General features: G+C 53.6%; 1 protein-coding gene across 1 annotated transcript in view; it reads left to right on the forward strand.

Annotated features, from left to right (window-relative positions):
- PLEKHA6 (pleckstrin homology domain containing A6) overlaps positions 1 to 13470 on the forward strand; it is a 143542-nt gene that overhangs the window by 12380 nt on the left and 117692 nt on the right. The window contains 1 exon segment of the mRNA XM_086693104.1: positions 564 to 621. Within this exon segment, the coding sequence (XP_086549230.1) occupies positions 564 to 621 (58 nt within the window).

A 13470-nucleotide genomic window follows, 5' to 3' on the forward strand; every position in this document is an offset into this window, starting at 1 on the left:
AGGGTAAATCCTAAAAGTTCTCAGCGCGGGAAAAAGTCCTCAGTATCTTGTCCAGAAGCAGCAGAAGCTGGTGGTAATGATACTGGCCTGGGGTTTGGAGGCTTGAGTCCTGTTCTGATCTTGGGTGCTAATCGCCTGTGAGGCCTGGGGCAAGGGATCCGCCCTTGGATCTTGCTTGTGCTTCTGCGACGAAGGGAGAGGGCTGTGGGACCGCCCGGAGCGCCCTTCCAGGGGAACCACCTGTGCGTTCACCGCTGGGTCCCTGGGGCTGGCGCAGGGCCTGGCCCAGAGTAGCTGCTCAGGAAAAGCTTGTCGAATGAACGAGCAAACCCTGTGAGGTAGCGATCCATTCGGTCACTTAACTGCCATCCCTCTTCTTCTTTGCTAGAAACAGACCGATGGGGATGACGGACCAAAAAGGGTGAGAGATAGGTGGGTTTGAGCACTTCTGGCTGGTCTGTGAATTTTCCTGGTTCTCCGGGCCCCATCCCTCCTGAGCGCAGACCCGGTGTACGGGGCTGAGAAGAAAGAGAGGGTCATGTTGTGAATTTGCTTCCTCACAGGGTTGCCCAAAGGCTGGGAGATGGATTCTACCCAGGAGGGAGCTGTGTACTTCATCAAGTGAGTAAGATGGGAGTTTCTTTCTGGTGTGGCTGTTGGGCCTGCTGTTTTGGTCACTGATGCCTCCCTGGGTGGGGGGTGGGGGGGGTTGTTAAAGGGGCTGCTCTTGCACTGAAGGCCTTGCTGGGGTCTGTGAGTGGCCAGGAGGCCTCCAGCCTGGCAGAGAAAGCTAGGTGGTGTGTGTGTGTGTGTGTGTGTGTTTATGCACGTGCACATATGGGGTGTGTGTGTTTCTGTTGGCCTGGGAGGGCCAGTGTCAATCATGGGAAGTCTTCCCAGTTTGGATGGGTGGGTGGAGTGCTGGGGGGAGCAGGGATGGCTCAACAAAGTAAAGCAAAGCGGCTGCTTTAGACACCCCCGTGGGACAAAAGTCTCCGAGGAAGGAGACGGAGCGCGAGGAAGCCCGAAAGAGACAGGGAGTGGAGCAGGAGGAGGGAAGGTGTGAGTGAGGTGCGCGGACAGGCAGGTTGGGCCGTGGCAAGGCCCACTCCGTCTCTCTTGCTCTCCTAGACGGAGCATCTGTGACCCTGGAGGTGGCGGGGTACGTGCGGTGCTGTTTTTCCCTGGGGTTTGGTCACGCTCCGCCGTGGGCCGGGCTAGCTGGTGCTCTCAGCAGCCGGCAGGACACCTGGGGAAGGCGCCCCGGATGTAACCTTGGAAGCAGAAGAGAACTCTTTGGGCTGGGGTGGTCCACGTCTACCCGATTGGTTTCATTTCCCGCCGCCTTGGCCTGGGTCTCTCCATCTCCCAGGCAGGCCGGGTCCTGGCATTGTTCCCACGGGCGAGGCTTGGCATGCTCAGGCCTGCGCCTGGCCTGGCCTCGGAGTCTACAGGGCTGGTAAGAGAGTGGCTGAGCAGACGGTTGGGGCGTGGGCACCGCCAGAGGCATCCCCTGCCCGGCCGGGGGAGGGAGGGCCCCCCTCATCTCCTCCCCCTCCTGTTCCCCTTCCAAATCTTCATTCATCTCTCATGAGCGCCCACCCTCCCTCCAGACCACCCAGCCTTTACATCAGCTTGGCTGTGAACCATCTTCCTGAAACAAAAACAAAACAAAATGGACAAGTTATCTGCTTCGGAGACTGTTCAGCTAGGACGTGGCTTCTACAGCCTGAGCTTTCCCTGAAATTGAGCCCAAACCCCTGCTTCGGTTAAGAATCCTAACCATCTTCTGGGCTCCTGGGTGGCTCAGTCGGTTCAGCGTCTGACTTCGGCTCAGGTCACGATCTCCCGGTCTGTGAGTTTGAGCCCCGCATCCGGCTCTGTGCTGACAGCCCAGAGCCTGGAGCCTGTTTCAGATTCTGTGTCTCCCTCTCTCTCTGCCCCTCCTCCCCCATTCATGTTCTGTCTCTCTCTCTCTGTCAAAAATAAACATTAAAAAAAAATTAATTATAAAAAAAATCCTAACCATCTTCATACTCCTCAGGTGGATCTGGTGCTTGAGACCATCTACTAAGTACTTCCACCTGTATTACCTCATCTCAACCACCCCTGAACACTTACCACCTGCCGTGGCCTGGCCCTGACCCTTTCTTGGCCTGGCCCTGGCCCTTTCTGACCTCATCTCCCATAACAGGCCAGCTACCGTGATTTTTATCTTTCTTTTCCTCCGGTGTGCCAAATTCATGCTTACCTCAGGACCTTTGCATCTGCTGTTCCTTTTGCCTGGGAGCACTTTCCTCCTGTTTTTGTGCATCTGGCCCCTATGTATCATTTAGCTCGAATGTTATCTTCTCGGAGGGACCGTTCCTCACTACCTGCTCTGCTCTTCCTTAGACCCTCTCTCTCTCTTAAGTAAACTTTATGCCCAACGTGGGACTCAAACTCACAACTCTGAGCTCAAGGGTCTCATGCTGTGTAGACTGAGTCAGCCAGGCACCCTCAGACCCTGTTACTTTTCTTTAGACTACCCGCCACTACTTGGAAGTTTGTCGTTTCTACATTTCTATATTTACTTAGTCATCGGTGGTGTTCCCCATTGCCTCGTCAGTCCTGAGAACAGATTCTGGCTATCTCATGCTCCACTGTGTCCTAGAACCTTGCCGGAGTGTGACAGGAATCTGAGATATTTGCTGGAATAAATGAATGGAAATGTTGGGAGGTAAACCACACAGGCGTCATTGACTCCTCCGGCTACCAGCCCGGAGCATCACGAGCTCTTCACCTTTTCTTCACCAACACCAGTTCTGTCTTTCTCAGAAAGTGCCACCAGAGGGGCACCTGGGTGGCTCAGTTGCTTAAGTGACCGACTGACTCTTGATTTCGGCTCAGGTCCTGATCTCACAGTCCGTGAGTTCGAGCCCCGTGTGGGGCTCTGCACTGACAGTGTGGAGCCTGCTTGGGATTCTCTCTCTCTGCCCCTCCGCTGCTTGAGCGCTCTCTCTAAAAATAAATAAATAAACTTAAAAAGATAAAAATAAAGAAGCACCACCAGAGGAGATCCCTCCAAGACAGCCTCAAGCCCCACTGCCTGGCAATTCTCCTAAATCTCTTTCACCCCATGGTCACAGCCTGACTTCATGCCCACACGGGCTCTCACCTGGATCATTCTAGCAGGTTCCCGACTGGTGTTCCTGCCTCCAGGCCATACTGCTTCACAAATGCTTCTTTGCTAAGCGCAGCTTTGGTCACATCATTCTGCTTTAAAAACCGTTCATGCTTGGGAGCCTGGGTGGCTCGGTCGGTTAAGCATCCGACTTTGGCCCAGGTCTTGATCTCATGGTTCGTGAGTTGGAGCCCCGCACTGAGCTGTCTGCTGTCCGCACAGAGCCCATTTCGGATCCCCAGTGCCCGCCTCCCCCTGCCCCTTGTCACTCCAAGAAAAAAAAAAAAAAGAACAAAACAAAACAAAAAAACCTTTCATGCTTCTGTCAGTTACAAGATAAAATCGAAATTCCTTACTCAGGTACTTCAAAGGGCTTCATAATCTGGTTTCCTGCCTTCCTGCTCTGACTTCACCTCCCATACTCCCCAGTTTGCCAGACCAGATCATTTGTGGTTCCCTCAACACATACCTCTTTTCCATGCCTCCCAGCCTTTGCAAGTGCTAATCTCTCCTTTCACAGGGCTTGTGTCCACCTGTGAATACTTGCCTTTCTTTGAAAACTCAGCCCATGACATCACTCCTTTAGGGAAGCCCACCGGTGTTGTAACTGTTTACATGTGTGTTATTTTCCCTAGATTGGTGGTTCACTAACTTGAGTGTGCGTCGAAATCACCCGGAGGGCTTGTTAAAACAGATTGGCCCTGGCCCTAGAGTTTCTGATTCAGAAGGTCTGAGAATTTGCCATTCTGACAGGTTTCCCAGGTGATGACGATGCTGCTGGTCCGGGGACCACACTTTGAGAACCACAGGGCTAGACTGAAAGCCGGTCAACGGCAGGGCACACATAGGGTGGCCATAAAGTCTGGAAACACAGACAGTATCATTTCATCATGCATCGCAATGAACTGGCAACAAGCTGTTAAGCGTTCGCGTCTGTTCCCAGACTTGGTGGTCACCCCATGCGTCAGGAGCGGCAGTGGCCGCTCTGAGAGCTGAGCTTTACTACGCGATCTCATTCAGTCCTCACGATAGCATTGGGAGGGAGGCGCTAACAACCCTAATGGTTTCAGCAAGGAAGGAGGCTATAGAGACTTAAAACTGAGATTTAACGCTGAGCAAAAAAACTCCTTCAGTGTTATGAAGCTTTTGGAAAGCAAAGCTGGGATTCAGCCCCACGTCTGCTTGATTTCACAGGCTGTGCGCCTAGCGTAATGCCACAGAGATGCCACAGCTGTCTCTGGAATCCTTGGTGCCAGGCTCAGACAAGGGAGGTGCTCAGGAAACCCCGACTGCGTGAGTGAGTGAGTGAGTGAATGAGTGAATGACTCTGGCCCTCTCATTTTCATGGTTCCCTGCATGATCAAATCCCTACCAAGGTTTGGGACCTTTGGTTGGTGGGTGAGTTGGAGACCCTGAGGACTCCAGACATGGGTCCCAAGGCTTAATAAAGAAAGTCAGATATACAGACAACTCGAGAAGCTATTTCTTTTTCCTTCTAGCGTGGATGGGTCAAATTTCAATGAGCAAACATTGACATTTGCCCAGGACCAGACGAATATGATAATTATGTGTCAGTAAGCCCTTCCCTTCATGGTGTCTGGGAGGTGACTCTCGTGGTGTGCACAACTGATGTCATTGCTCAAGTGTGCCTGCGGTTTTGAGGGTGTCACTTACAGGAAGGGTGGTTCAGAGAGAAGAGCAAAGGCCAAGTGTTAAAATGTGGGTAAAACCCCCAGCAATACCCCCAGTGTGCGTGTATCACGTGAATCCAGAAGAGGGCGCCAAAGCACACGTGATCAGCCCGGCCAAGGCCTTGCGGCGTTTGCTCAGTGGTGACCCACAGATTCACTCCAGAACCATCTCGACCGTCCTCCGCCACAGGTCAACCACTATGGATCTGGTAGACTCCTTTCAAACGCTTAGAGATCTGGGTGTGTTACACCCATTCCTGATTTTCTCTGGCCCTTGACTCCTCCCCCGCTTCCTGCTGAGGCAGCCAGCTGTGGAGCTTGCCAATTCAGTCTCCCAGAGTGCCTCTCTCTTTCCCCAAAGTTGGCAGGGAGGGAGGCACGGCAGTGATGCTTTCTGCAGAGCCCGATAACCTTTGTTCCCAATCTGGGCCCCTTCTGTCCCGCACCCCCTGACACCGGTGCCCCCGTGGGCCCCGCACCTCCTCCATCCCAGGGAGCCTCACCCAGCTGCTGTCACTTCTTCCATGTTCTTCTAAGGAGGTGCCAGAATGGGCGGTCACGCCACCAGTGCCTTCTGCTCCTCCATGGGCTGCTCAGTGCTGCGCCAGGGGCTGTGGAAGGCAGGATCCAGAAGCCCGGGGCTCTGGCCCCAGGTGCTCATGGGAGTCATCACATAGACCCCAACCCGTGGGGCCCCGGAGGAGGCGACACCCCAGAAGTTGGGCTTTGTTGTCTCCAGAACCCAGACAGGACAAGGAGAGGAGTCACAGGGGGAACAAACCTCATACTTAGTGACCTGACTAGCTCTGCCCTCGGGGTTGGGGGGGGGCACAAAATATCCCAGAACAGTAAAATGAGACAGATGAGAACAGGTACTGAATGCAATGGGGAGAGGGGGGGCTCAGGGAAGAGAAACCCCATTTGCAGATGAAAAAAACTGAGATTCAGCAGCCAAGGAACTTGTTCCAAGTCACTCAGTTGGTTAAGGGGAGGAACTTGGAATTGGAACTCAGTAGGTCCTCAAAGGTAGCTCACCACAGGGGGCTCCCTTTTCTGCTCCCCATTTGGTACTTCCGGCAGAGAGAGAGGCCCATGTGGACGCGGCTGGGGTGAAGAATGGGTAAGACATGTCCGAGGGGCAACAAGTCCGTCAATTTCATGGCCACCGAGACTGTGATGACCTTCAAAAGGCCAGGAGGACCCGCGTGCTTGTGCTTAGCGACTCATAGTGGCCCAGAGTTCTGGACCTGCCCCCCCTGAGCCTGGGGGCCTGGATTCTAAGGGCGCTTTCTTCAGGATCCTTCCTCCCTCATGCCTCCTTCTCACGCCCTCCCCACCTGAGTGTCACAGGAGTCTTGCTTCTCCACTGCTGGGCTCAGGGAGAGAGTGTAGACTTGGTAAAGGGAGTTTATTTTCTTTGCTCCTCTGCGTGCCCTTGCTGGAACTCTGAGACCCTCCTCGTGCCAGGTGTCCTCACCCCACTCCTCAAAGGTGCTGCCCCCACAGAAGTCCTCCCTTTGGTTTCTCATGCCCCGGGGGCCTCCCAGATCGCCCGGAGACTTCGGCAGAGCCAGCTCAGACCTCTCGCAGGATCTGTCTGCAGCCTTTGCCCTCTGTCTGCCAGAGAGGAAACCCTCCCAGCAGGCCCTTCTGTCCGTCTCCTGCCTTTTCCAGTTGCCCAAGGATTGTGTGGGATTGGGGCTGGGGTCCTAATCCCCTTCCTCGCCCTGCCTGTCTCCCTCCCAGATGCTGCAGTCTCTGGCCCCAACCCTGCTTTGCTCCATTGACTGTTCAAGGCCAGAGATGCCCCCCAGAGCCCCTCGTCTTTCTTTGGCTGGAAGCCGGCTCTCCCCCTGCCGGTACTGGGCAGGCTTGCCAAATCCTGGACAGCCAGGGCAGGTGGGTTGGGCTTAATCAGTACTACCTGGCACCAGGCCTGCACCCAGGATTTCTCTGTCCCTTCAGCTGAGTGCCTTTCTCATCGCCGATGAACTCAGCATCTCAGCTGGGCTGGGAGAGAGGTAAGGGGTGACCTAGGGATCCTCCTCCCCACCACGGCTGCAGGCAGGTGCATACTGGTCTAACCTGAGGTTCTCAGCTCTGGCCTGGCCTACTCTGGAGTTGAAAGTAGCTGTCTCTCTCTCTCTCTCTCTCTCTCTCTCTCTCTCTCTCTCTCTCTCGGGTGTGATCGGATCCCTGTAACGATCCCCCTCCCCACTCACGTGGCTCTTCCTGGACCCTGGAAGGGAAGCCTGTGCTCCTGCCCCTTCCATAGCAGATTCTTTTTAAAGAGAAAGGCTTCAGTTGGGTAACTGATGCTTGGACTCCGATCACATTAAAAGAGACCCACAGAGAAGGACGAATCATTGTATTTGAGTGAAGAGAAGCTTAATTTTTGAAATCAAGTTGCTGTAATAATAAATACTCAAAAAAGATATAATAGGTGGGTGAGTCCTTGCAGATGCCCTCCATCTAGCCCCTGCTTCTTGAAGTAGTCTTTATTCAGAAGTGACCCCAGGGGCGCCTGGGTGGCTCAGCTGGTTGAGCATCCAGCTCTTGGTTTCGACACAGGTCGCGATCTCATGGATGTGGGTTGGAGCCCTGCGTCGGGCTCTGTGCTGACAGTGCGGAGCCTGCGTGGGTTTCTTTCTCTCCCTTTCTCTCTGTCCCTCCCATGCTAGTGCTCTGTCGCTCAAAATAAATAAGTGAACTTAAAAAACAAGACAGCAGTGACCACCGTAGCTCATCCGGTTTGGTCTGTAGCTTCCAGGTCTCAGGAGCAGGAGGGACTGAGACCCAGTGAGCCTGCTGGACGTCCCGGCAGGCATAGGCCATTTTCTTCCCATCTTTCTGGTCCTGGTTGTGAAATTCAGTGTTTCTATTGCACTTACGCACTGTCACAGAGAATCTGTTATTTTTTCCCCGCATCTCCAGAAATGTGAAGAAGAGAAGGAAAGCGAGGCAGAGAAAGAGAGAGAGAGATCGGGAGAGATCTCTCAATGGCATGGGCTTGTCTACAGCAGAAATGGGGCTGCAGTCCTATTGTCTGAAGCCCTCCCTTCTGTCTCTGAGCAAACACGGGTACCCCCTGGCTTGGCGGGCCTCCTTGCCCCAGGTCACTGGAGACCAATTTGGGCTGAAGACCCGGGAGGTCCTGGTGTCTTGTAATGGGGTCCAACCAGTTCCAGACATTATTTCTTTAAATTCCTTGTTGGGGGGGGGGGGAAGGGGGTGGGAAGGCACCAGGACCCCTACCAAGCCCTCCTAACACCCAGAGGTGTGCCCATCTCTTGGCTGGACAGCCACCGAGATGAAAGGCAACCACAGGCAGGTCTGGTGAGTCCCCATGATGCCAGACCCCTGGACACCTTCCGGTTCCCTGCACTCTAGCGGGAGAACAGCAAAATGCAGCTCACGCGAGGAAGGTGGCCCGGATCGCCTTTGGGGGGCAGCCCTTCCTGGTGGTGGAAGGCCAGGAAGGCTGTGCCCAAGGGCTCCGTCCTTTCCTGGGCTCCAGGAAGCATGGACGGTTAGCAGCTTGTCGCTGGTGTTGATGGAGTTAAACCTTTCCAGGGACTATTTACTCCTGATCCTAAGTGACAGCTTGGGGAGGGAGAGTCACGTGGCCCTGAAATCCCCGCGGGAGCCAATGGAGCATGCCCAGCTGCTTCTGCCTGGGAAAGATGCTGGATCCTGCAGTCACAACAGCATCCTCTCCCCGCGCCAGGGACCTGCCAGCCGGAGAGATGACTGATTAGACCGGATCAGATCCAGAGCCCCGCTCTTCAGACGGGGGCCCTGGGGGGCGGGGGAGGAGGACCCCAGCTGGCCGGAGCTGGGGGAGGGGTGCCTTGGGGCCCGGAGAGTTCTAGCTTTTCAACGCGGGGCTCACACCTCTGAAGCCGGTGAGTCTGTTCTGATGCATCATATAGATGAGGCGGGAGGAGGAAGGCTGTGCTCTGGTCAGGGCTGGCAGCCGCCCGCCGTGTGAGTCTGGGCTGCTGGCACTGTGGTGCCACTGCCTTCCCTGTCCCTCATTCTTGGCAGCCTCACTTGGGGATCATGGATGCTGCGGATGCTAATTATAACCCGCTCGGTGCCCCCACCCCCACCTCCAGGATCCCCAGTCAGGGCTGATGCTGTTTGCATTTCTTTCATTTGAATTGCATCTCTTGGGTGAGGCCAGCTTTGGTGCTGCCAGCTTCCTAGGGTCTAACTGCCCCCCTACCCCCCCCCCCCCCCAGCCTGGCTAGAGCAAAGAGGCCAGCCCCACCCTGCCTCTAATCTTGCCAGAAGTGAGTTGGAGGCCAGCAGGAAGGAAAGGTGGAGGGGTGTCCAGGGGTCAGGCTCGGGTCAGCCCCAGGGACTCACCTCCCTCCGTGTGGAGAGGAACCAGGCCATGTGTATTTTAGGGGCCCGAGGTGGGGGCCCAGGGCCGCTGAGGCCCTTGGATTCTTAGGGGCATCTGATCTCTGGGATCTCGGGTTTAGTGGAGAGCACCTGAGGAGCTGAGGCCTGGTACGTGAGCCCGAGGGGATGGGTTTGTAACGGTGGGGTCGGGCTGCAGGGCCTCAGCCGTATTGTGTGAGCTTCTGGGCAAAGGAGCAAGGTGGGGGAGCTGGCAGAGAGGGGTGGTGAGAGATCGGGTGGGGGTTGGGGGGGGGAATTCGATAGGAAGGCAGAGGGAGAAGAGAGGCGAGAGAGATGCTCTTGGCGACCACAGACAAGCCAGGGGAGGGAAGAGAGGGGGCCGGAGCCTGGGAAGGCTAGGGATGGGAGAACCAGGACAGAGGGAGCCAGCCCTAGGGCTCAGGGGTAGGGAGGGCTGCAGAAAGGGGGAGGTGGGGGGAGGGATGGGGTCAGAGTCAGAGCCAGAGAGGGTGGAGGCCTTCTGAGCTTGGCAGGTCTTTCCCTATCCCTAGAGACCCCTCGCCCTCAATCTGGCAGTTTGGGTGGTCTCCTGGACGCCGGCTGGGGTGGGAGCCCTGTGGGCACGTCTCTGCTTGAGCTTGCTGTCCAGATGGCCTTGGGGGCATCGTAGGCACCCACCCTACAAATCCCCCAAATCCTGGCTTCCAGGCCCCTCTCGGGGAGCAGGGAGCTGGGGAGGATTTCTGTGGCCTCCCCCCTCAGGGAAGCTGCGTTTCAGCTTGGACAGGAGATGAGCAGATCCTGGTGGTGGAGAGGAGGTGGGAGGGAGGTCCCAAAGAGACACTGCTCCTCTCTCTTACACAGCCTGCGTGGGGTCCTGGAAGGGCCGGGTGGTGTCCTGAGGCTGGGAGCCATCTCTCGGTGGGGGTGACAGGAGGGGCCGGGCAGCCTGCCTGGCACCATCGCTGGGCTCCCTTATGGAAAACGGGCTCTCTGTGTCCCCTCGCAAGGGCGCAGAGAGCCGGGCTGCAGATATGAATTATTAAAAGTCCTTGGTTTTCCAATCAGTGGCGAGGTGATAAATGTGTTAGCGCTGGTGTGTAATTAATCCTGGCGGGCGGCTGCACAGGCTCGAGACAATGGGGGCTTTTTTTTTTTTTTTTTCCGCCCGGTTCAGCTTTTTTCCCATCTTCCCAGGAAGGTGACTGTGCAGGACGCATTACACAGATAATTACTTTTAACGCGTCTGCCTAGATTATTGAGTTGGATTCTTCCTGCTCGGTGTAAATGAAGTAATTACCGAGGAAGTCAGGGAGCTCGGCAGCCAGCTCTGGCTCCCAGGCTGACATCACGGCCTGCCCAGGCCCCGCCCGTGGCCTTGGCCTCAGGCTAGAGAGCTCCTGGGGCCCAGGGCAGTGGACAGGAGAAGCTGAGCCCAGAGGGGGCCCAGCCCAGGGTGAGGAAGCTCCGTGCCGGCCGGTCCTGGTCAGCTGCGGTCTCTCTGTCTTCCTCCCTGGCTTGTCGTGGGGTTCCCCGAAGCCACTGGTACCTGGCAGGGACCCCATCCACATGGGTCCCCCAGAGGAGGGTCAAGAGGACGAGGACTGTCACTGGGCGTCAGGGAGAGCTTGCTGACCGGCAGGGGCCGGTGGCTGCGGGAACAGGTCCTGCTTGTCAGAGGTTTTGCCCCGTGGGTTGAGCTCTGGGCTGAGGTGGTCTGGAGGCCAGTGCACTAGTGGGATGACTTTGGCAGGCCAGCCCCCGACCAATTAAAAACATATTGAGAGGAAGGAACACTTTGGTCGGGAAACATTTAGAATCAATGTGGAACAGAGACAAAGAGGACTTGAGGCCGGCTGAGTGGGACCCTTCCCTTGACAACTGTTCAGTCCAGGTGGGTTCCTGCTTGGCACCCGCACCTCCAGAAGCCCCCCAGAGACCGTCTGGCCCAGCCTCCCTCCGCGCCCAGACGAGCCCTCTGTACGCTTCCTGGTGGGAGCACCAGCCTCCAGCGACGGAGAGCTCATTACCTCACCAGGCAGCCTGTTCCGTGGTTAGAACATTCTATGTGGAATCAAAATCGGCCCACTTCCAAGGTCTGCCCTTTGGTTCTGATTCTTTGAAGCAGAACAAAGCAAGTCAAGCTCTGTTTCCCATGGTGATAACGAGGGTTTTCTTCACATGAAAATAGCATATAGTAATGTGTGGATGTAATGTATTTTATGTAACCAGTTTTGTGTTGGACACTTATAAGGCGTTAGCCTTATTTTCCCTTTGCAAATAATACAATGTGAACATTTTTGTGCAGAAGTCTTTTTCTGCAGTTTGGATGCAGATTTATCTTAGGATAAATCTCAAGACACAGAATTAATGCGATGAAGTATATACATTTATTTCTTAAAATTTTTTTTTAATGTTTATTTATTTTTGACAGAGAGAGAGAGACAGGGCATGAGCGGGGGAGGGGCAGAGAGAGAGAGAGACACAGAATCCGAAGCAGGCTCCAGGCTTTGAGCTGTCATCACAGAGCCTGACGCAGGGCTCGAACTCAAGGACTGCAAGATCATGACCTGAGCCGAAGTCGGACGCTCAACCGACTGAGCCACCCAGGTGCCCCAGTATATACATTTAAAAAATTACTATTCTGAGTAGAAAAGTAATACATAGTCATTAAAAAATATAGAAACACATATAGAGAAAAGATTAAAATTACCCATAATTGTCTCAGAGATTTGGCATATAATTTTACCATTTTGATATCTATATGTTTTTACGAATTCATGCACAGATGCATGACTATATTAGCAAGATATGCATGTATACGTTAAGATTTTGGACCAAGAATATATATTTTTATCACTTACATAAGTGACTTCTTAGTGTTGCATTATATATCTATTCCATTTATTTGTTTAATTGACCCCCTTGTTAAACTAGGGGTTTCCAATTTTTTGCTTTTATATTTAAAAAAAATTTTTTAATGTTTATTTTTGAGAGAGAGAGAGAGAGAGAGCACGAAAGAGCACCCGTGGGGGAGGGGCAGAGAGGGGGGACAGAGGATCCAAAGCAGGCTCTGTACTAACAGCAGCAAGCCCAGTGCAGGGCTCGAACTCACGAACTGTGAGATTATGACGTGAGTGGAAGTCAGTCGCTCAAGCGATTGAGCTACCCAGGCGCCCTCAATTGTTTAGCTTTTATAAACAATGCTGCAATGAACATAAAAATATCTTAATCTTTACATATATCAATGATTTTTTTCCCCTTAGGCTACCTTTCTAGAAATGGAATTGCTGTGTTTTTATTTTATTTATTTTTTTAAAGTTTCTATTTTATTTTTTTAATGTTTATTTATTTATTTTTTAACGTTTATTTATTTTTGAGACAGAGAGAGACAGAGCATGAACGGGGGAGGGGGCAGAGAGAGAGGGAGACACAGAATCGAAAGCAGGCTCCAGGCTCTGAGCCATCAGCCCAGAGCCCGACGCGGGGCTCGAACTCATGGTCCGCGAGATTGTGACCTGAGCTGAAGTCGGACGCTTAACCGACTGAGCCACCCAGGCGCCCCAATGTTTATTTTTGAAGGAGAGAGAGACAGAGTGCGAGCGGGGGAAGGGCAGAGAGAGAGAGAAAGACATAGAACCCGAAGCAGGTTCCAGGCTCTGGGCTGTCAGCACAGAGCCGGATGTGGGGCTTGAAGCCATGAGCCATGAGATCATGACCTGAGCCGAAGTCGGACGCTTAACCGACTGAGCCACGCAGCACCCTTAAAGTTTTTATTTTAATCACCCGGTGCTCATCGAGATCTGTGCCCTCCTTAATCCCCATCACCTATTTCACCCATCCCCTGGCCCACCCCCTCTCTGGCAACCATCAGTTTGTTCTTTGTAGCAAAGAGTCTGATTCTTGGTTTCTCTCTCTCTCTCTCTCTCTCTCTCTCTCTCTCTCTTTTTGCCTTTTGCTAGTTTGTTTTGTTTTTTAAATTCCACATATGAGTGAAATCATATGTTATTTGTCTTTCTCTGACTTATTTCGCTTAGCGTAATACTCTCTAGCTCCATCCATGTTGTTGCAAATGGCAAGACTTTATTCTTTTCTGTGGCTGAATTGTAATCCACTGTATGTATATCCCACATCTTCTTTATCCATTCATCCGTCGACGGACACTCGGCTTGCTTCCACATCTTGGCTATTGTAAATAATGCTGCTATAAACACAGGGGTGCATGTATCCCCCTGAATTAATGTT

Source organism: Puma concolor, chromosome E4, assembly GCF_028749965.1.
Source record: "Puma concolor isolate L17-30 chromosome E4, mPumCon1.1.hap2, whole genome shotgun sequence".
NCBI lineage: Eukaryota > Metazoa > Chordata > Mammalia > Carnivora > Felidae > Puma > Puma concolor.